The following is a 21,675-nucleotide window of genomic DNA, read 5'->3' on the forward strand; positions in this document are numbered from 1 at the left end:
ATCGTAAGTATGCCTTTGGTCATGTTCAAGGCTTTAGTCTGGTTACAGAACACAGTGATGTCTAACCTACACTACACCTTAGAACCTTGTCATAACTGGGTTGGGGGCCAAGCCAAGGTGGTAACCACATCCCAGGAATCTATTGTAACTGGAGTGTTTCTGGGGCTGAAGCAAATCAGAGGAAAATACATGTCCCTTCTGAGCACCACTGGACACTGAGTCACTTCACAATCTCTTTATGGTGTTGATGGCTGTTTATAAAACAATAATTCCCCTTGAATCAAGCATCTCACTGAACATTAAATACATTCTGGCACACATCAGAGTAACATCAGGTGTCAATAAAACAAAATCTATTAAAATAAACCACTGTCAGGCCTATTCTTGTATTTTATAATGAGAGTGAGGGAAGGTCACAAGGATAAGGCACTTTCAAAACTAAGAACCACAGTTAATTTGACCTCCGGTACTGGCTTTAGTCCTGTTGTACGTAGGATTTGGTTTAGGGTTATATGCACCACCCCCACTAGGCAACTAATTTCCATTTATTTCAATTTTTAAAAATTAAAGTTTTTAGAGTAGGGATGGGGAGAGATTCTCTGAATTCTTTTCACTTATTCCCCCACCTCCAAACACACTAACCCATCCAGGCTGAGTCAGAGCAACTATTCATCAGCTGAGGATGGCAGGATGCAATGCCACTGAAAGCTCACCCATATGCTCCAAGCACCAGTTGGGCTGCCGCTGCAGCAGCATTCCCAGCTCCTGCTGACACATGAAATTCAGAACCCAAACACACTTCATGTGGCAACAACATTCAAGGTCACACTTTTAAAAACACATTCAGTGCCTAGATTTCAAACCCTTCCTATCTAAAGTTTATCCCCAAATATTCACAGAGCGGGATGTGAAAGAATTGGCTGAATTCTCCATAAGCCATGGCTTTCCACATTCAGGAGACTGACCATTTCCTTCTTCACCCTCTAGCAAAGGCCCTTCTCTCAAGCCCACACTTGTGCTATGGTAACCCACACGCCTCCTGGGTGTGGTGTTCTGTCCCATTTGAGAGAGAGAAAGAGACTGCTCTACAGCTGTAGCTAATAAGAGTTTGGCTCAATGGGGCTGTACAAAAGAGGTTCATATTTCCTCTGCAGATGCGCTCCAGTCAGATGTTTAGTGGTGTTTTAATCAGATTTATCTGAAAACCATTTCCTGGGTTTATAAAATCTTTAATTTAAGGAAATGCCCCTCCCATCTGTGAGAAAATCAAGCCCCCCCCTGTTCTGGAACCACTATGGGCTAAAATGTACTTGTGGGCCTAAGACCTTTCTCAAATGTGCCCTACTGTGTAAATACAGATTCCAAGTTCTTTTAAAAGCCAATTTCGGGCCCAGTAATTTGATGCCTTAGCAATAATAAATAGCAGTAAATAATCATTTAGATTGTGCCTGTATCCATCAGGATTACAAAGTAGTTTACGGACAAACCAGTATCCAAACTCTAGGGATCATTTCACCTCCCCAGTGAAATGCAGTCAGCTTTGGGGTGGGGCAGAGAGTTGTTGGCAGTTAGAGTAAACAGCAAACAACACTACCCAACAGTGTAAGATTGTAACTGTATGAATATAGAATACTTATAGCACTTTACATCGTCAAAGCATGTGTAAACATTAAATTAAGGAAGTGAAGAAGTTGTATCAATTAAGAATTGCAGGGGGAATTTAGATGAGAAAAATGTAATTACCGAAGTGGTACTTGGCCAGGCCCATCAGGCAAAAAAATATTCCATGATAATTTGAAGCCCTATATCATGGGGTACTTTGCAAGTATGGGAACTGAAATGCATTAGCTCAGCTTCACAGGAGATAATTTACTCTTGTGCTGAAAAATCCAATTTCCATATTCAGTTGTTTCTAAGTATTTCATTTTCTTTTCAAGGGTATCAAAAGGAATTTGAGTTGTAGGAACACAAAACGGCCCCTTCAATGATGTGTTGGGGGAGGGGGGCAGGCGGGGACAGGAGGGCGGTAGGAATTGTATAGTAACAAAATGCTGTCATGATTGCTGGTGGGCTGGGAACTTGTACCCAAACCTCAGCCTGGCACAAATTTAACCCCCCCCCTGAAAATAGGGGATTAAATGTAGACCCACAGATCATGAAGCTAACAGCAGGGCGAAGCACATGGATGAAATTCATGGATCCATCTGACAGTGTCCTGGTTTCCATCTCTCTTTTGAGGTCTCAGGGAGAAGGATTGGAGGGTATGTGAGGTCACAGGTGGCTTGAAGATGATTTTGATGCAGCTCTGAGGGATTCTTCCTTGGTTTGTTCACCATATGTACCTGATCTTGCTTATTCAGCCTTTTTTGCTTTCCGTTTCCGTGTGCCTTCGTTCAGCTCCTCCTTAGATTTCGCAGGAGGGGAAGTATCATGGGAATCCTCATGGTGGTCATGGTGATTGTTGTACCCATTAGAAACAGAGCCAAAGAGTACTGGGCAGATGAAGCCTTCTATTGGAGCAAACGGCGAGGTATGTGAGTGAGTTGCAGTCATAAACACCTGTCATGCAACATCAGAGATGGGCAGTTACAGATCACATACCTCACCTGTTAAATACTAACTGGGAAGGAATATTCCTGCCCCCAGCTCCCTGAACCTTTGTAGAGAGAGTGAATATAGCTAAGTGATTTGGGTCTTCAGTGCTGGAACCCTAATCTCCCATAGCCTGTGAATAAACTGGGGGTTGAATTCTTCCAGAAGATATCAATAACAGCCTATCCTAGGAGGGTGATGCAGAGCTTGGGCAAGAGCTTGTCCTAGGGCTTCTCTTGAACACAAGTCAATGGAGTCCATAGGCTATCCTCTGCCTTACTCATTGCTAATTGTCCTTGCCGAAAATGGCATTTTTAACTCCTTTTTAAACTTAATAGAAGAGAAACTCTTACTGCCAACACCCACTGGGTAGAACTGCAGCACCCTACATGGAAATATTTGTGTGTTAGGTGAGGGGACATTGGATAGAATCTGACTGAACTAAACAAAAACGTAAAGCAGCATCCCAGAAGGGAGGGTTTTACATTAAACTGATTAACTCCTCCCATCTGACTCTTTCCCCTGTGGCAATATGCGCGCACGCACACACACCCCAGCTCCACACCAGTGTGGGGTACTCCTCCCCCAAGCTGCTGTCTCCATAATTCTGTAGCAATCCTGCCCCTGCCAACCTGACTCCATACCCCTACGGTGATACCTCCACCCCCAACATGTCTTTGTACTCCTGCGCTGATACGCCTCCCCCAGCCTGACTCTATACTCCGGTGGTGATATGGCCCCCCCAACTTAGTTATGTACTCCTGAGGCAATACACACTGCTTCTTTCCTTTGGTTGTGTAGACTCTTTAGCAGCAAACCTGTTGTAAACTCACCTTGCAAACCATCATAAACATGGTGAAGAAGAAAATGAGGTTGGCTTTAGAGATGGGGACCCAGTGAGACTGCTGCAGGGTGAAGAGGATTGCTCCATACAGACTGGCTTTTGTTGGGCTAGGAAAGAAATGAGGTCTCCTTTCATACAGCACGTCAAGTAGAATTGCACAGAATAGGAGGCACTGTTCTTGGATATGTTCTTGGTCTGAGAGAATTTAGTCTAGATACTTACAAGGTCATATGAAGAATTTCATTTGTTTCTGGCTTCCAGACTCCGCGCAGCAGCTGCTCAAAATTAGACACCAAGGCAATGCCAGAACCTGGGAAACAGTTGAAGTGAAGTGGTGAAATCACCAAACCAGAAGAGCCCTGCAAAAGCACTACTTTTTCCAACCAGATGGGAACTAGGCTAGTCCTAAGAGGAATAAAAGGGTCATAAGACCCATTCCTGATTAAAATAAAATTCTAGAACCAACCCTGGAGCCAAAGCTAAACTCTTCTGTACAGCTCTGTAAAGTGTTGTCATGTAGGGGAAGGGTATCTGGTCCCCATCTCAATCAGCAGGGCTGAAACAGACTACACACCCTCTGTTAGCAAAAACGCTAAGGAAAAAGGATTTAAACCTTTTGGCATAGACAGAAACTCCCTGAAAAATATATAGGTGAGAGCCATATCTAGTGGTTACATGCATGGGACAGGGAACTAAGAGATCTTGAATCTTATCTCCAGATCTGCTACTGACTCCCAGTGTGGCCTCAGGCAACTCTCTGTGTCTCAGTTTCCCCATCAATAAAATGGGAATGATGACCCAATTTATAACTCTGCTACAAGGATTAAAGAATCTTTGTGCTAAGCATGATTATTAAGAACCCATTAGTTTCAACCCTAGCTAACCAGGTCACTATTGAGAGACCTGATGCAAGTGCCTCTGCTGCATTTCAAGACTTTCCTCTCCCTCTCTTCAGGGGCTGAATGTACCACTCATGAGTTACGGTAGCTCAGGATTTACCTTTGACCCATCCAATAACCACCATAATGAACCACCCGTGGTGGTAATGGTGGTGTGCATGGTGGACCCCAACAGCAATTTTACGAACTCTAACCACCTCCTTCATTGCCACAAAGATGAGCTTCACAGGCAGGAAGCTGACACACTTGTAGAAGAGGTTCATGGGGCAGAAGAAAATCAAATACCTGGAACAAAACCACAAAGAGTTCAAGCAATGACCCATCTGCCCCGATTGGACTGTGTAGGAGATGGAGAGAGAATAGTGTCTCTGCTGTCATTCTGAGTTACTGAGTCAAGGAGAAGGCAGTGCTGGGTGCAGCCTGCACAGAGTACAAAATCTCCTTTGGTATTAGGAAACTCAACTTTTTAGTGTCTGTTGACTTCTGCAGACACTTTACCATCATGATTGACAAAAAAAGGTTCACAATTCCACTGAAGTGCTTGCGGTCACCCCAAACACCGTGTCTTTTCAGGGCCAGTGCAGTGTGTGCTGGTTCTGTAGGCTGTGCTACAGTTTAACTGAGGCATCTGTGAACCTACATTTGGGTTATTTCTGTTAACTTTAGCTCATCTCGTCAAAATGTTAGGTCATCAGATTAATTGGAAACTTAGTCCAGAAATTCAAAAGACTATTCCATACTTCTCCCTACCTAATCCCCTCCTTTTCCTAATTCATGCAAATTGGACAATGTGAGTACCCCTCCTAGGGCTGTACCAAAGTGTGAAAGACTCACCATACTGCCGTGGCCAGGAGCACACTAGAGTTATTGCTGAAATAATCAATAGGAGCTTCCCCAAGTAATAGATCAGCAAGAATATAACTTCCAAAGCAATGAAGCATAGCACAAAGCCATGAGGCAACAGGGCTCCGATGGGACATCTCAATGGCTCCTGTGAAACAGATTGAAATCGAGGAAAATATAATCTACACACACATCACAACCCCAAGGCTTTGTTTTGCCGGGAGACTTGACCTGCATGCTCTCCTTCAGAAAAAGGGCAGAGAACAGTATTCATGTAAAGAAAAACTAATTTTATTGACAGATTCCCCCATTAGGCATACAATCATGAAGCAATTGGACTATCCCCAAACATAACTGATCAGCTAGGCAGAGAATAACTAAACAAGTGTATGTGAAATAAAATTACAAAGTGGAAGGGCTAACTGCTCTTCCCTCTAACTTCTGATAATCCTCAATAGCAGCAGCTGAGACTCCAGTTGTAACGCAACACATTTCAGTGCATAGATCTAGGTAGTTTTCTAAGAATTTGGTTTGCACAAAAATGCTAGTGTTCCATTGACAATAAAAGTAAATCACCACACAACAGGCTGTGATATAAGCATGTGCCACAGGAAGTGAGCCAAGTTTTATTTACAATTTGTGGAGGATGGAAACTATTCTGAGCAGTATGATGAGGCCTATAGGCTCCATGCAGAACCATGGCTGGGAGTAGAGCAGTAGTGGGCTAGGGAATCCCTCCCTCTCAAGAGGAAGACCATGTTCCCAATGGAGGAACAATTTAAAAGGCCACTGGTCCCTCAGGAAAAGGGTGCGGGGAAGGAGTTGCATGAGGACACAAGGCTGATGTTGTTATGTCAGAAGTAGCAACAACTTTTGTGAAGGCTGCCCTACCAGCAGGGGCTCGAATTCTTGCTGCTGCCCTCCAGTCCCCTGTGGGAGTGGAAGACCCTAAATCAGATTGATTGAACAGGCCACTAAAATACCGAGGAGAGTCTGCTAAGCCAATGATCATGCCCCAGACTGAAGCAGTTCCAGACTGGTAGGCAGTAACTGGAGGAAAACAATTTGGGGTTAGCTCAATAACTAGGCTGGATGCTTTGATAAACCCGTAGGGTCCTGGGTTGGGACCTGGTGGAATGGATGGGCTTGAGTCTCTACCTTGTCCATCCCCTTGCTCCCCTATGGTGCCAGAACCTCTGGGGGAGCAATTGGATCATGTAGGCATGATTGAGGCTGCAGCTGGGCTGGCAGAAACCATAAGTCTATGAACCTGATCATTAAGCTAGTTGTTGTCACTGGACTTTCCTGCTACAAGCAGTCATCCTTTCACACTAAATCCAACTGCAGAGGGGCTTCCTCTAGGATTCTATGGAATTTTACAGAATTGTGTCCTGTTTAAGATGCTGCAAGTAGAATGTGGAGGGTGCAGTGCAAGCTCCCAAGCCAGCCTGCTTGGATGTCTTTTGCCCCCATATTTGCCATCACCATGGAACCAGAGGCTTGGTTTACCCTGAAAGATAAGTCACTAACTTGGTTCTGAGGCCTACTTAGAGATTCACTTTATCTAGCTAATAGAAGAAAAACCTTGTTTGTAGTTTGACATGAGACTAGGGTGACCAGGTATTCAGTTTTCGCCTGGAACACCTGCTTGAAAAGGAACTGTGGTTGTTCCAGTCAGTATTGCTGACTGGGCCATTAAAAGTCCAGTTGGTGGTGCTGCGGAGCTAAGGCAGGCTAGTCTCTATCTGTCCTGGCTCCACACTGCACCCTGGAAGCAGACAACAGGTCTGGCTCATAGGAGGGGGAGGCCAGGGGGCTCTGCGTGTTGCCCCTGCCCCGAGCACCAGCTCCACACTCCCATTGGCCAGGAAACGCAGCCAATGGGAGCTGCGGGGCTGGTGCCTGAGGGCAAGAGCAACGCGCAGAGCTGCCACGCCTCCGCCTAGGAGCTGGACCTGCTGCTGGCCACTTCTGGGGTACAGTGCGGTCTGTGGTGCCAGGAAAGGCAGGAAGCCTGCCTAAGCGCCCCCTGCTGCACCACTGACTGGGAGCCGCCAGAGGTAAGCCCATGCCCCAGTCCTGAGGCCCCCTCCTGCACCCCAAACCTCTCATCCCTGTCCCCACCCCAGAGCCCCCGCAAACCAGAGCCCCTCTGAGACTGCCAAAAAGGGGAATAGTTCAGCCTCTGTGAATGTTGAGCATTGCCCAGTAGAAGAAAGGTGCCTTTTATGAACATGGTTTCTATGCTTTGGACACCTGACCCACCAACTCATTCAATTCAGGGACCACTGAACAGCCAAGAGACAGTAAACAATTTTTGCTCACAACCAACTCTGATGGACTCTCAGGGTCTGCTCTAGGCCCCAGTTGGTAACCAGTCTCCTGGGAGTGACCCTTTAGTGTCCCAGGCCCCTGTAATTCCACAGGGGCATGCCCAGGGCCTCCAAGACTGGGCCTTCAGCATCAGCAATTGCTGTCTTTCTCCATGACTCCCTGCAGTAAATCCAGCCAAGCTAGAGTCCTGTGAGAGGCTTATACTGTGCCCCTTCAGGGTGCATTTATCTCAGGGACTATTTACAGCAACACAGGCAGCCTTTAAAAAACAAGGCAACCATTTATTAATCACCTGGCTACACAATCTTATGGTGCTTATGTTAGTACAGAGACGCAGAAGTTACACTGTAGTCCATCCTGGCCAAACCAGTGCCATGATGAGCCAGCTAAGCTCTAATGGATTCCAGCTTTGGCTCTCCCCAGGTCTGGACTCCTCAGGCCATCCAAAAAGCAGCCCTTCTTCCAGTCTTCTGACGCTTTGTTCTCCAGCTCAGTTCACAAGTCCCACCTCCAGCTTCTGGGGTTTCCTGCTGTTTCACTGGGGCATCTTTTTGTCTTGCTGGACCCTCTGTTGATTTGAGTGAGGTTAAACCAGTTCTTCAATGATTCCATTTATTCCACCCAGACAGGGAGGTGACACACACACCTCCTTGCTCCTGGAACAGTGCAGGAGACACGTTAATTCCAGCAGTGCAACATGCAGGGGAAACTGAGGCATGCCTAGGATTCATAAAAAAATATAGAAAATTCCCACTTCCAGTCCACTCTAGGGTGTGATGAACTGAAAACAAACAGGTGAAGAGCTCTGTGTCCTGCTACAGATTCCCCCACTGAGCCATTCTGCCCTACCTGTTCTATCTGTAGTCTATTTAGTGTTAATACTTAAGTACTAAGTATAAGTATCAAGGATACTAATAAAAACCCATCTAGAACTTTATTAGCTTATTTCTAAAGCAGCCTCCAGCTAAGGTGGTTGGGTTGCTGGGCAACAACACACACTAAAAACATTCTGATCAAAGAGCTCTCTGAGAATTTATACAGGACAAAACAAGAGAGGCCATCTAGTTCAGGAAAAGGGGGGGACACAGGGTCAACAAGCTCAGATTAAATCATCTATTAAAATAAAAATGCTGAAGGTGTTGCTTAGGGCATTGCAAGGAATAGTAATGTTCATGTCCTAGGACTCAACACTGCAAAGGTCCAATCACTTGCTAGCCCTTGGCCATGACAATGAGACACAACACATGATTTTCAAGGAGGTGGTCTTAAATTTGGACAGACCTGATTTTAAGCAGGACAAGACCTCTGGTATCTATTTTCCTTGCTCCAGGTTAGGAGAAGAGATAGCAGCCTTGTTAAGATTTATATTTATTATAAAATTTTCTTCTAGATGTGTTGTAGGTATTAATTACAGAGAAGCATATTTATTAATAAAAAGAAAAGGAGTACTTGTGGCACCTTAGAGACTAACCAATTTATTTGAGCATAAGCTTTTGTGAGCTACAGCTAGCTCACGAAAGCTTATGCTCAAATAAATTGGTTAGTCTCTAAGGTGCCACAAGTACTCCTTTTCTTTTTGCGAATACAGACTAACACAGCTGTTACTCTGAAATCTATATTTATTAATGTGCTCTCTGTGCTTTCGAGACTTTGATTTGCAGGTCCCTTTCACAAGGTGTTACAATTCAACTAGACAAAATTCCTGTGAAAGTGAAGGGACTGGAATAAGAAACGCAAACAAGTCTATGGGTTTCTGCAATCTGTGTGAGATCTGAGGGGTAAGGATTGTGTAGATGAGCCCACAGAGAGCTCTTGTTCTCCCTGAATTAATCAATGTCCTATTACTCAGGACACTAACACTAAACTCTCAATAAGGGAAATGTCCCATTTCTTCTTTGCCCATATTTATTTCATAATTATACAGCCATGTAGGGCCAGAAGTTGGTTCTGTTTTGATAGTTCTACCCTATATATCTTGAAACTTTGTAACATTTTCAATGTGATAGGGACAGTGGAATTCCCTTCAATTTTTTTAAACTTTTTTTGTTTCACTATGTGAATATATAAAAATAAAGCTCTATAAATATATGCACAAGATGGAAATACCATATAAATAACAATTAGGGCTGTCAAGTGATTAAAAATTAATAGTGTGATTAATCGCACTGTTAAACAATAACAGAATACCATTTATTTAAATTTTTTTGATGTTTTGTACATTTTCAAATGTACGGATTTCCGTTACAACTCCGAATACAAAGTGTACAGTGCTCACTTTATATTTTTAATTACAAATATTTGTACTGTAAAAAACAAAAGAACAAGTTTTTTCAATTTACCTCATACAAGTACTGTAATGCAATCTCTTTATCATGAAAGTTGAACTTACATATGTAGAATTATGTACAAAAAATAACTGCACTCAAAAATAAAACAATGTAAAGCCTTAGAGCCTACAAGTCCACTCCGTCCTACTACCTGTTCATCCAGTCACTCAGACAAACAAGTCTGTTTACATTTGCAGGAGATAATGCTGCCCGCTTCTTGTTTACAATGTCACCTGAAAGTGAGAACCAGCGTTCTCATGGCACTGTTGTAGCTGGCATTGCAAGATATTTACATGCCAGATTCGCTAAAGATTCATATGTCCCTTCATCTTCAACCACCATTCCAGAGGACATGCGTCCATACTGATGACAGGTTCTGCTCAATTATGATCCAAATCAGTGTAAACTGATGCATGTGCACTTTCATCATCTGAGTCAGATGCCACGAGCAGATGGTTGATTTTCTTTTTTGATGGTTCAGCTTCTGTAGTTTCGCATCAGAGTGTTGCTCTTTTAAGACTTCTGAAAACATGCTCCACACCTTGTCCCTCAGATTTTGGAGGGCACTTCGGATTCTTAAACCTTGAGTTGAGTGCTGTAGCTATCTTTAGAAATCTCACATTTGTACCTTCTTTGCATTTTGTCAAATCTGCAGAGAGAATGTTCTTAAAATGAACCACATGTGCTGGGTCATCATCCAAGACTGCTATAATATGAAATACATGGCAGATTGAGGGTAAAACAGAGCAGGAGACATACTATTGTCCCCCAAGGAGTTCAGTCAAAATGTAATTAATGCATTATTATTTAATGAGCTTCATCAGTATGAAAGCATGTCCTCTGGAATGGTAGCCAAAGCATGAAGGGGCATACGAATGTTTAGCATACCTGGCATGTAAAGACCTTGCAATGCCGGCTACAAAAGTGCCATGTGAATGCCTGTTCTCACTTTCAGGTGACGTACATAAGAAGCTAGCAGCATTATCTCCAGTAAATGTAATTGTTTGTCTTAGCAATTGGCTGAATAAGAAATAGGACTGAGTGGACTTATAGGCTCTAAAGTTTTACATTGTTTTGTTTTTGAGTGCAGTTATGTAAGGGGAAAAAAATCTACATTTGTAAGTTGCACTTTCACAGTAAAGCAATTGCATTATGGTACTTGTATGAGGTGAATTGAAAAACACACTTTATCATTTTTACAGTGCAAATATTTTGAATAAAAATATAAAGGGAGCACTGTATGCTTTGTATTGTAATTTATATCAATATATTTGAAAATGTAGAAAGACACCAAAAAATAGTTAATAAATTTCAATTGTTCTGTTGTTTAATAGTGCAATTTAAACTGCGATTAATCGCGATTAATTTTGAGTTAATCGTATGAGTTAACTGCAATTAATCAACAGCCTTAATAACAATTCAATATTCATTGTTTTTTGTCCACATCTTACAAATAAACCCTGAACCTGCAGAGTTTATGCAGCGCATCAATTATTGAAGTGACTAAATAGATCAATAACCTATGAGTATTGGGGACAAACATATATTAAACTGCAAAAGTATAAGGGGATACTTTTCATGTGTAACCAGACATCCTTGTATTTTTTTCTAAGCATTTCTATAAGACAGTCTCTCTCTCTCCTTCCTCTTCCACTCTCCACCCAATTTAATGAAGAAGTAGAAAGCTCACTAAGCCAGTCTGTGTCTGAGGGCAGAATTGCAGATTTCTATTTCCTCCAAATAATTATTTTGGCTACTAAAATAGTCCATTTCTTAATGATAACTGGTTATACCAACTCATCTAGCACTCCTAAAATACACAAGCTTGGAGAAGGAAAGATAGCAACACTTGGTTTTTGAGAGAGCACTGAATATGGTGTTCCAGAACATGTGCATTTTTTAACAGGTATAGAGATGTGTAAAAGGTGGTTTATAGCTGTTTGCATCTTCTTGACAACAGTTGATTGCAACAATCTAACCTTAAACAAATGTTCTGGAGGCCAGTAGTACCTGCTTAATATCTTGTTCTGGAAGAATCTCAAGGATAAAGAACTCAAAATATCTTTCACATTAAGCCAGGATATTCTCCCAGGTTTCTGTTGTGAGAGTAAGGCTAAATTGGTGTTTGGGTTTTTTTCCCCCTCCTTACCACCCCCTACCTCCAGTATTCTTTGAAATTGAAAGGGTAATGCAAAGCATTAAGCCACCTATAAGTAATTCCTACAAAGTGACTTTTGTTTCCATATTAACATGCTCTTCTAGAGATGAGAGAGATGAAACAGACCAATTGTCCCCTATCCTTGCATGAATCCTTGAGCATAGCTGCTGAAAGAAGCAACTGTGAGACAGCAGTAGTTATTTGTTACACTGGCCTCCTTCAATTACATGTGTATCATCCTGAATTATATATTTAATTTTTGTTTATCCTTTTTCTATGCAAATTTTCTTACATGTGGAACTGGACTTGATCCTGAGGCAGGGATTATCCCATAGTTGTGTGAGAAGAGAATTAGTAAAACGATGTTGTAATCATCTTAATGTGTTGCACGGTGCCCCATGTAGATGCAAAGATTGGATTTTTCCTTCATGGTATGGGTAGTCTCTTAAGGTAAATTACAAAAAGAGAGGGAACCAAAGGGCATAGCTAAGCTTTTTTTTCTATTTCAATCCCTTCAATTCTCTTTGTCACTGATTGAATTGAAACTCTACCAATTGCATGAAATGACTATAAATATGATCACAACTTGTGGGCCTCAGCAGACATTGACCTGATCTATTTTAATTGAAGTCTATGAACTGGCCAAGAGTTAACCCCTGGTGCAGCTGTTACTCTCTGTAGACACCAGAAGGGAATGATGGTCTGATATTTTGTTTCTGAAACTGATAGCTCTGCCACTGTCTAAAAATATGCATTGGCCTCAACCTAGGGGCCTGCTAGAACCCCTGTGCCACCTGTTCGGCTCATTCATCCCAAAATAACCAATTAACACACAGCGACCCTGAAGCTTTAAGATAAGAGAAAGGGGCTATATGATTCTTTGCTTCTCCTGTGCTAGCTTTCAACTGCCCTATAGAGTGGAAAATGGGGCCAGTCTATTAAGCATAGCTGCGATTTTGCTGCTAATCAACTCCTTACTCCTAAGAACAATCTGCTGCTGCTTGTGTATCAGAAAACTTCCCTCTTCCCCCAAAGTCTACCCTCACAGACCTGTTTCTGCAGGGAAACCTTTTAAAAACAAATCCTGCAATATGCTGTATCACCTTGAACTCATACCAGCATCCTGTGTATGGTGTTTCAACTAGTATTTACTAGTTGTCAACTACAAATTGCCAAGTACTCAGTAAGAAGCAGATTGTCAGGGCCTAACTACAATTAACGTTCTTTGCTTAAAAAAACAGGTTTTGGATGATTTATTTTACGTTTTGCTGAGCCTCAAAAACGATAGGCACAAATGCATGCCAAAAGGCGGGAAAAAAAATTCTGGGTAGTAAAGCTTTTGAATGCAATGAGAAATTATTTTAAAATATTCTGTCAGAACACATCCTTCATCAAAGCTGCCCCCTCCCTGCTCTGTCCAAGTTGGGATCCTTTGAGGTGAAAGCAGTTATTACATCTGGCAAATAATTACCCAACGGGGCCCCTGTCTGCAAGGGACAGAACTTTGAGTTCAGTAAGTCCACTGGCAGGCCATAGAATGAAAGGATGGGAAAATTCTGTTCTGCTAAGTTAACATAATGCACCATTACCAACAAAGCCCCACTTCAATAATAATGACTGGAGCCTGCCTTAGTCAAATTATGCCTAGCCCACACTACTCAGCTATAAAGAGAACTCTCTCTCAAATATGTTTGAGACAGCTGAAAAATCAGTGAAAATAAAATAACTATGGTAGCTTTTTAGGCAGTTTCTTTATGAATGAATGTGAACCTTGAAGTTTACATACAGCATCGCTGATCTCATCTGCCATGTAACACCATGTAATCTCACCCAAAAATCAAATAGTATATTACTATCCACGCCCTGATCCCCACTGTAGAAGTTGTGGACTGAATGATACCTAGGAACATAGCAAGAGGCTGCACACGCTGCTCTGCAACCCAAGCAGGTTTTTACCTGGCCTGCACACTTACATTATTTTTTAACTTTTTTTAGTCATGTCTTAAGTATTTGTCTTCGGGCTTCCTGTTGGGAGTGGCCTGTAAGTGATCAAACAAGCTCTATTAACAGAGACTAAAAGCTGACTGATTCTGGATGGGGATGAAATATCCATTCAAACTGAACAATTCCTGACCCCCAGTATGCTGCTTCAAAGGCACTCCATGGAGAACTTTAAGAAAATGTATGAAGTTTACATCTCCCTTCAGTTTAGGATTTTTAGGGTGTTCGGTGGACCTTCTTGGTTCTGGTAAATTTCCAAGTCAAACTGCCCAGGTTTGCTGCCCTCTAGAACTGGATACTAACCAAATTACATTAAAGATGATACAGATCTCTCTTATCTGAAAAGCATGCTCTAATAACAGAAGTAATTTACAATCAAACCTTTGGTGGTGGAATTCCTGTACAAGCTAATTTAATTCCAATCCATTTACAGGCACTCTGACCTCTCTCTTTGGCACAAATAAGGATGGTGACAAGGCATGTACATGGAATGCCTGCAAAAACCAGAAGGGCTGCATTCTACTACATCAGCTTGGTACTCCCATGACTTCAGTGAGTAGCACAGGGGTAAGCAACAGCAGAATTCAGAACATGAAGTCTAAAAATGACAGATTTAATTTCAATGCTTTTTTTTGTTCGTGGTGGTCTAAATGCTCGTTAGAGGAATGACTTGCTAGGTGGCTGTAGTGTGAAGATTTTCACACTGACAAATATCAAAATGCCTTTAGATGGGCATAGTCAACTGGCAGAGACAGACCTCTCATTTATGGTTTCTTTGAGCAATGATGTCAGCCATGGCTAGTCCATGCAGGCATAATGCAGGCAGGGGCCATGAGAGCTGCGCACACACAGATCTGCCACTGCACATTAATTCTGATCTCCAATCCTAGAGTAAACCTCAACATCTCTACTAATCCATCTCATTCCTGATCTGCCATCCCAGTTCTGGTCTCTTACTGAGCAGAAGCTGCAAAATTTTGTGGCAGCACTGGTGGACATCAGGATGCGGCTTCAGCTGCAGTATGAACCCAGGTCTCTTATAGTAAAAGGAAAGCATACTAATTCACTCCCCTCCCATCTCCTCCCCTCCTCTCAGCACTAGCCCAGTCCAGTTAAGTAGACCTGCTGCTAAGTGGTTCAAAGGATTCATGTACTCTTCCTTCTGATTAGACTCATCTTACCAGGAAGTGACTGAGAATTCCTGTTTTTATCGTTTTATAACCAACAAAAATTCGTTTCCAAGAGCAGATGTCCCTGCTAGTTGTCATGCTGAGCTCAAAACCAGTCAAATCAGGAACCATTTTTTTAATGAGCTGATGGAGAAAAATGATGCTATTAATGGGAATCTTCCTTGCATCAACCACTTTAATAAGCAATCCTTGAGCTTCCCCAAAGACCTAGTACTTAACAGACTCTTCTTCTGTTAAGGGTTTTAGAGAGATTTTTAATAAGTCCTTAAAAACTACCTGTTGCACAAAATGTGATTGATTGATTTATTTTTTGGAGAACAGTCAGTGTCACGCTGGCAAGGCTGAGGCTGCACCAAAAAAGTGTCTGTTTCAGGCTCACCACCACAGTAAAGTAGGTCAAAGGAAAAAAAAATTGGCAGATGAGATGTGAGGAGAGGCACAGTGGCAACCGCTGCAGTGTTCATAAAAGATCAGGGTTGGAAGAGACCTCAGGAGGTCATCTAGTCCAACCCCCTGCTCAAAGCAGGACCAATACGTACATGGAATCCATCAAGTAGCTCAGCAGAGGATACCTGCATCTGTTTGGAAAAACTGCTGCTCTCAATAGGGATGGTCTAAGTTCTGAGTCAGAATGAGGGCTGCACTTGATGACTTACTGAGGTACCTTCTGGCTCTGTTTGTACAATTTTTATGAAACTTTTCATTCAGATTTACTTTTACTCAAAAATAGGGCTGTTGATTAATCACACTGTTAAACAATTGACATTTATGAAATATTTTGGATGTTTTTCTACATTTTCAAATATATTGATTTCAGTTACAACACAGAATACAAAGTGTACAGTGCTCACTTTATATTTTTATTACAGATATTTGCACTGTAAAAATAATATTTTTTTTCAATTCACCCCATACAAGTACTGTAGTGCAATCTCTTTATTGTGAAAGTGCAACTTACAAATGTAGATTTTTTTTTTTTTTGGTTACATAACTACACTCAAACAAAACAATGAAAAACTTTAGAGCCTACAAATCCACTCAGTCCTACTTGTTTGTCTTATCAGTTGGCTGAACAAGTTTGTTTACATTTATGGGAGATAATGTTACCCGCTTCCTATTTACTATGTCACTTGAAAGTGAAAACAGACATTCACATGGCACTTCTGTAGCTGGCATTGCGAGGTATTTACGTGCCAGATATGCTAAACATTCGTATGCCCCTTCAGGCTTGGTCCACCATTCCAGAGAACATGCTTCCATGCTGCTGATGCTCGTTTTAAAAAAGAAAATGTGTTAATTAAATTTGTGACTGAACTCCTTGGGGGAGATCTGTATGACTCCTGCTCTGTTTTACCTGCATTCTGCCATATATTTAATTTTATAGCAGTCTCGGGTGATGACCTAGCATGTTCGTTTTAAAAAATGCTTTCACTACAGATTTGACAAAACGCAAAGAAGGTACCAATGTGAGATTTCTAAAGATAGTTTACAGCCCTTGACCCAAGATTTACGAATCTGAAATGCCTTCCAAAATCTGATAGGGATGGGGTGTGGAGCATGCTTTCAGAAGTCTTAAAAGAGCAACACCCTGATGCAGAAACTACAGAACCCGAACCACCCAAAAAAGAAAATCAACCTTCTGCTGGTGGCATCTGACTCAGATGATGAAAATGAACATGCATCAGTCCGCACTGCTTTGGATTATTATCGGGCAGAATCCATCATCAGCATGGACCCATGTTCTCTGGAATGGTGGTTGAAGCACAAAGGGATATATGAATCTTTTAGCACATCTGGCACGTATTTGTGCAGGAAATAGCCCAACTTGATTGTCATGCACATTGTGTAAAGAGTTGTCACTTTGGATGGGCTATCACCAGCAGGAGAGTGAATTTGTGTGGGGGGGTGGAGGGTGAGAAAACCTGGATTTGTGCTGGAAATGGCCCACCTGATGATCACTTTAGATAAGCTATTACCAGCAGGACAGTGGGGTGGGAGGAGGTATTGTTTCATATTCTCTGTGTATATATAAAGCCTGCTACAGTTTCCACGATATGCATCTGAGGAAGTGAGCTGTAGCTCACGAAAGCTTATGCTCTAATAAATTGGTTAGTCTCTAAGGTGCCACAAGTACTCCTTTTGTTTGTTTGCGTGATTGGCTGAAGAAGCAGTAGGACTGAGTGGACTTTGTTTTATTTTTGAATTCTCCCTCAAGGAGTTCAGTCATAAATTTAATTAAATCATTATTTTTTTAACAAGCATCATCAGCACGGAAGCATGTCCTCTGGAATGGTGGCCGAAGCATGAAGGGACATACGAACGTTTAGCATATCTGGCATGGCAAGGCTGGCTACAAAAGTCCTATGGGAGTGTCTGTTCTCACTTTCTGGTGACAATGCTGCCCACTTTTTATTTACAATATCTCCCATAAATGTAAACAAACTTGTTTGTCTTAGTGATTGGCTGAACAAGAAGTAGGACTGAGTGGACTTGTAGGCTCTAAAGTTTTACATTGTTTTATTTTTGAATGCAGTTATTTTTTGTACATAATTCTACATTTGTAAGTTCAACTTTCATGATAAAGAGATTGCACTACAGTACTTGTATGAGGTGAACTGAAAAATACTATTTTTACAGTGCAAATATTTGTAATAAAAATAAATATAAAGTGAACAGTGCTCACTTTATAATCTGTGTTGTAATTGAAATCAAATATATTTGAAAATGTGGAAAATATCCCAAAAAATTATATAAATGGTATTTTATTATTGTTTAACAGTATGCTTAATCATGGTTAATATTTTTAATCTCTTGACAGCCCTAATCAAAAACTTATATGCAAAACGTTCTGTAAGGAGAACGTGTTCCCTTATAGATACTTTCCACTCAGAAGCTGCCATCCTTCTGATTCTAATTTCAGAAAGGAATTAGGCATGGAGAAGTAGGCAAAGTAACTGGAAATGGAAGACAAGGGAAAGACTCAAATACAGCAAATAAACCAAGATGGAGTCCTATGTGACAGGAAGCCAGGGACACTTGAGACCATTTCATTTTTATCTAAAATTTCTGTGCAATAAGGTCTTATACCAACAGCTAATAGAGACAACCCAGGCAGGTATTATTTGGCAGCCTCTGTACTCGAATTAAATGTTTCCTCTCAATGTCTGTACAGTGCTTTGAACCATAAAGCACTGCCAAGTGCTCAGTGTTATTTCCTTGTGTTTTCACGTGCACACCTTTTTCTCCCTCTCTATATCCCAGCCAATTCAGTGCAATTCAAAAAATCATAATTGGTGTGACGAACTATGCAGTCATTGGCATAGGTTAGAGTAGGGTAATGCCCAGGGTCTCTTGCAGTGCATTGATTGCCTACTCGCATAGGGTTATGTAGCTGAATCTATGTTTGGTTCATATTGACTGCGTCTGACTAAGTGACAGATTACGACAGAGCAGAATACAGGCTGTCATTTCTTTCCTTTGGCCAGGCACATTTGCCATCTATGACCCTTACCCATCCCACAGGCTGGAGCCCCTCAACTCCTGTGTTCAAGATCTTTCTTAGCATGCCAAGTTACACAGGTCTTGCCCAAGTTAAACCATAGGAACCCTGAGTGTCCCACTCATCGGAGTCTAACCCGTATCGCTCTAGGACAGAGATTCACAGTCCTTTAGCCCTATCTGGCATTGTTGTCCAGACCTGCTTCAGGGATGGGATACTACATATGAGGCCGTCTCTTTCCTTTCTCCCAGTGCTGTTAACTCTATATTCGAGTTTGTTGTTTCTAAGCTTAGTGGGCATCTGCCTAGTTTGTGTATTTCACGGGGAGCGAGGTATGCGCAAGGGAGACGCTTCCGTGCAGGGCTCTACAGAGCAGTTCCTCCGCTTGCGATTTCCCGAGGGCAGTGTGTTGTCCCTCGCCACCCCTCCCCCGGCCCGCTGCGTGGCAGGGGCTATTTTCTGAAGTCGGCGATCGCTTACCCGACCTGCTTGTCCCCGCCCGTACATAGACATAGACACGGCCTGTGCTGCACCCCCGGGGGAGGGGATCCCAAGGGGCACGGGGAGGGGAGGAGGAGACGATGGGGCAGTCGTGGGTAGAGGGCTGTGGCAGGGCTGATGGAGGGGAACAGGGGGCCCCATGGGCCAGCTGGAGGGTCTGGGGCAGCCTGAGGGGGATCTGGGGATGGGTGACCCCCATAAGCCCCGAGGCAGCCAGAGGGAGAGGGACCCCCCCCTTTCTGCGCTCCCTGGAAAGCGGGCCCCAAGCAGCCGCCCTGCCCCGGCGGGGCCCCCGGCGAAGGCGGGGTGTCGGGCGCAGGGGCACAGGCAGCCCGTGCCCCCCGAGACCCCGTCCCCGCACTCACCTGGCTCGTACGCGAGGCAGAGGATGGAGACGATGAAGTAGCCCAGGTCGAAGAGCGGGAAGACCGGCACCCGGGCGAAGGCGGCCGCCAGCTCCCCGAGCTGCAGGGCTCCCGCTAGCTCCATGGCCGCAGCCTCCGCCCACCCGGGCACAGAGCGCGGCTGCGGAGCCGGGCAGCGCTCGGAGCCCAGGGCCCTGGAGCGCCGACCCACCGCCGGGCTCTGCCTCGGCTCGGAGCGCCCACCCCAGTCGGGCCGCCCCCGGGCCCGCCTCCTCCGCTGCCCTGTCCAGCCGCCGCGCTCCCGGCTGCAGGGCCAGCGCCTCCCGCCACGGGCACAGACCCTCCCCGGCCAGCGCCTCCCGCCCCGGACACAGACCCCCCCCGGCCAGCGCCTCCCGCCCCGGACACAGACCCCCCCGCCAGCGCCTCCCGCCCCCGGGCACAGACCTGGGCACAGACCCCCCCGGCCAGCGCCTCCCGCCCCGGACACAGACCCCCCCGGCCAGCGCCTCCCGCACCGGGCACAGACCTGGGCACAGACCCCCCCGGCCAGCGCCTCCCGCCCCGGGCACAGACCCCCCCCCGCCAGCGCCTCCCGCCCCCCGGGCACAGACCTGGGCACAGACCCTCCCCGGCCAGCGCCTCCCGCCCCGGACACAGACCGCCCCCGGCCAGCGCCTCCCGCCCCCGGACACAGACCCCCCCCCGCCAGCGCCTCCCGCCCCCGGGCACAGACCTGGGCACAGACCCCCCCCGGCCAGCGCCTCCCGCCCCGGACACAGAACCCCCCCGGCCAGCGCCTCCCGCACCGGGCACAGACCTGGGCACAGACCCCCCCCGGCCAGCGCCTCCCGCCCCGGACACAGAACCCCCCGGCCAGCGCCTCCCGCACCGGGCACAGACCTGGGCACAGACCCCCCCGGCCAGCGCCTCCCGCCCCGGGCACAGACCCCCCCCGCCAGCGCCTCCCGCCCCCGGGCACAGACCTGGGCACAGACCCTCCCCGGCCAGCGCCTCCCGCCCCGGACACAGACCCCCCCGGCCAGCGCCTCCCGCACCGGGCACAGACCTGGGCACAGACCCCCCCCGGCCAGCGCCTCCCGCCCCGGGCACAGACCCCCCCCCCGCCAGCGCCTCCCGCCCCCGGGCACAGACCTGGGCACAGACCCCCCCCGGCCAGCGCCTCCCGCCCCGGGCACAGACCCCCCCCGCCAGCGCCTCCCGCCCCCGGGCACAGACCTGGGCACAGACCCCCCCCGCCAGCGCCTCCCGCCCCCCGGGCACAGACCTGGGCACAGACCCCCCCCGGCCAGCGCCTCCCGCCCCGGACACAGAACCCCCCGGCCAGCGCCTCCCGCACCGGGCACAGACCTGGGCACAGACCCCCCCGGCCAGCGCCTCCCGCCCCGGGCACAGACCCCCCCCCGCCAGCGCCTCCCGCCCCCGGGCACAGACCCTCCCCGGCCAGCGCCTCCCGCCCCGGACACAGACCCCCCCCGGCCAGCGCCTCCCGCACCGGGCACAGAGCTGGGCACAGACCCCCCCGGCCAGCGCCTCCCGCCCCGGGCACAGACCCCCCCCCGCCAGCGCCTCCCGCCCCCGGGCACAGACCTGGGCACAGACCCCCCCCGGCCAGCGCCTCCCGCCCCGGGCACAGACCCCCCCCCGCCAGCGCCTCCCGCCCCCGGGCACAGACCTGGGCACAGACCCCCCCCCGGCCAGCGCCTCCCGCCCCCGGGCACAGACCTGGGCACAGACCCCCCCGGCCAGCGCCTCCCGCCCCGGGCACAGACCTGGGCACAGACCCCCCCGCCAGCGCCTCCCGCCCCCGGGCACAGACCTGGGCACAGACCCCCCCCCGGCCAGCGCCTCCTGCCCCCGGGCACAGACCTGGGCACAGACCCCCCCCGGCCCAGCGCCTCCCGCCCCGGGCACAGACCCCCCCCCTGCCAGCGCCTCCCGCCCCGGGCACAGACCTGGGCACAGACCCCCCCCGGTCAGCGCCTCCCGCACCGGGCACAGACCTGGGCACAGACCCCCCCCGGCCAGCGCCTCCCGCCCCGGGCACAGACCCCCCCCCGCCAGCGCCTCCCGCCCCGGGCACAGACCCCCCCCCGGCCAG

At 46.4% G+C, this 21,675-nt stretch overlaps 1 protein-coding gene across 1 annotated transcript; it reads right to left on the minus strand.

The window, feature by feature from the left end:
* Positions 1-220: 220 nt before the first annotated feature.
* Positions 221-19,850, minus strand: TMEM38A (transmembrane protein 38A). The gene is made up of 6 exons (XM_073323994.1): positions 19,554-19,850; positions 5,170-5,326; positions 4,436-4,620; positions 3,659-3,746; positions 3,426-3,543; positions 221-2,559 (listed from the first exon to the last, which is right to left on the minus strand). Exons 1-6 carry the CDS (start codon positions 19,675-19,677, stop codon positions 2,353-2,355), a joined length of 879 nt encoding a protein of 292 aa, XP_073180095.1. The 5' UTR covers positions 19,678-19,850; the 3' UTR covers positions 221-2,352.
* Between the last annotated feature and the right edge of the window lie 1,825 nt (positions 19,851-21,675).

This window comes from Lepidochelys kempii, chromosome 25 (genome assembly GCF_965140265.1).
Source record: "Lepidochelys kempii isolate rLepKem1 chromosome 25, rLepKem1.hap2, whole genome shotgun sequence".
NCBI lineage: Eukaryota > Metazoa > Chordata > Testudines > Cheloniidae > Lepidochelys > Lepidochelys kempii.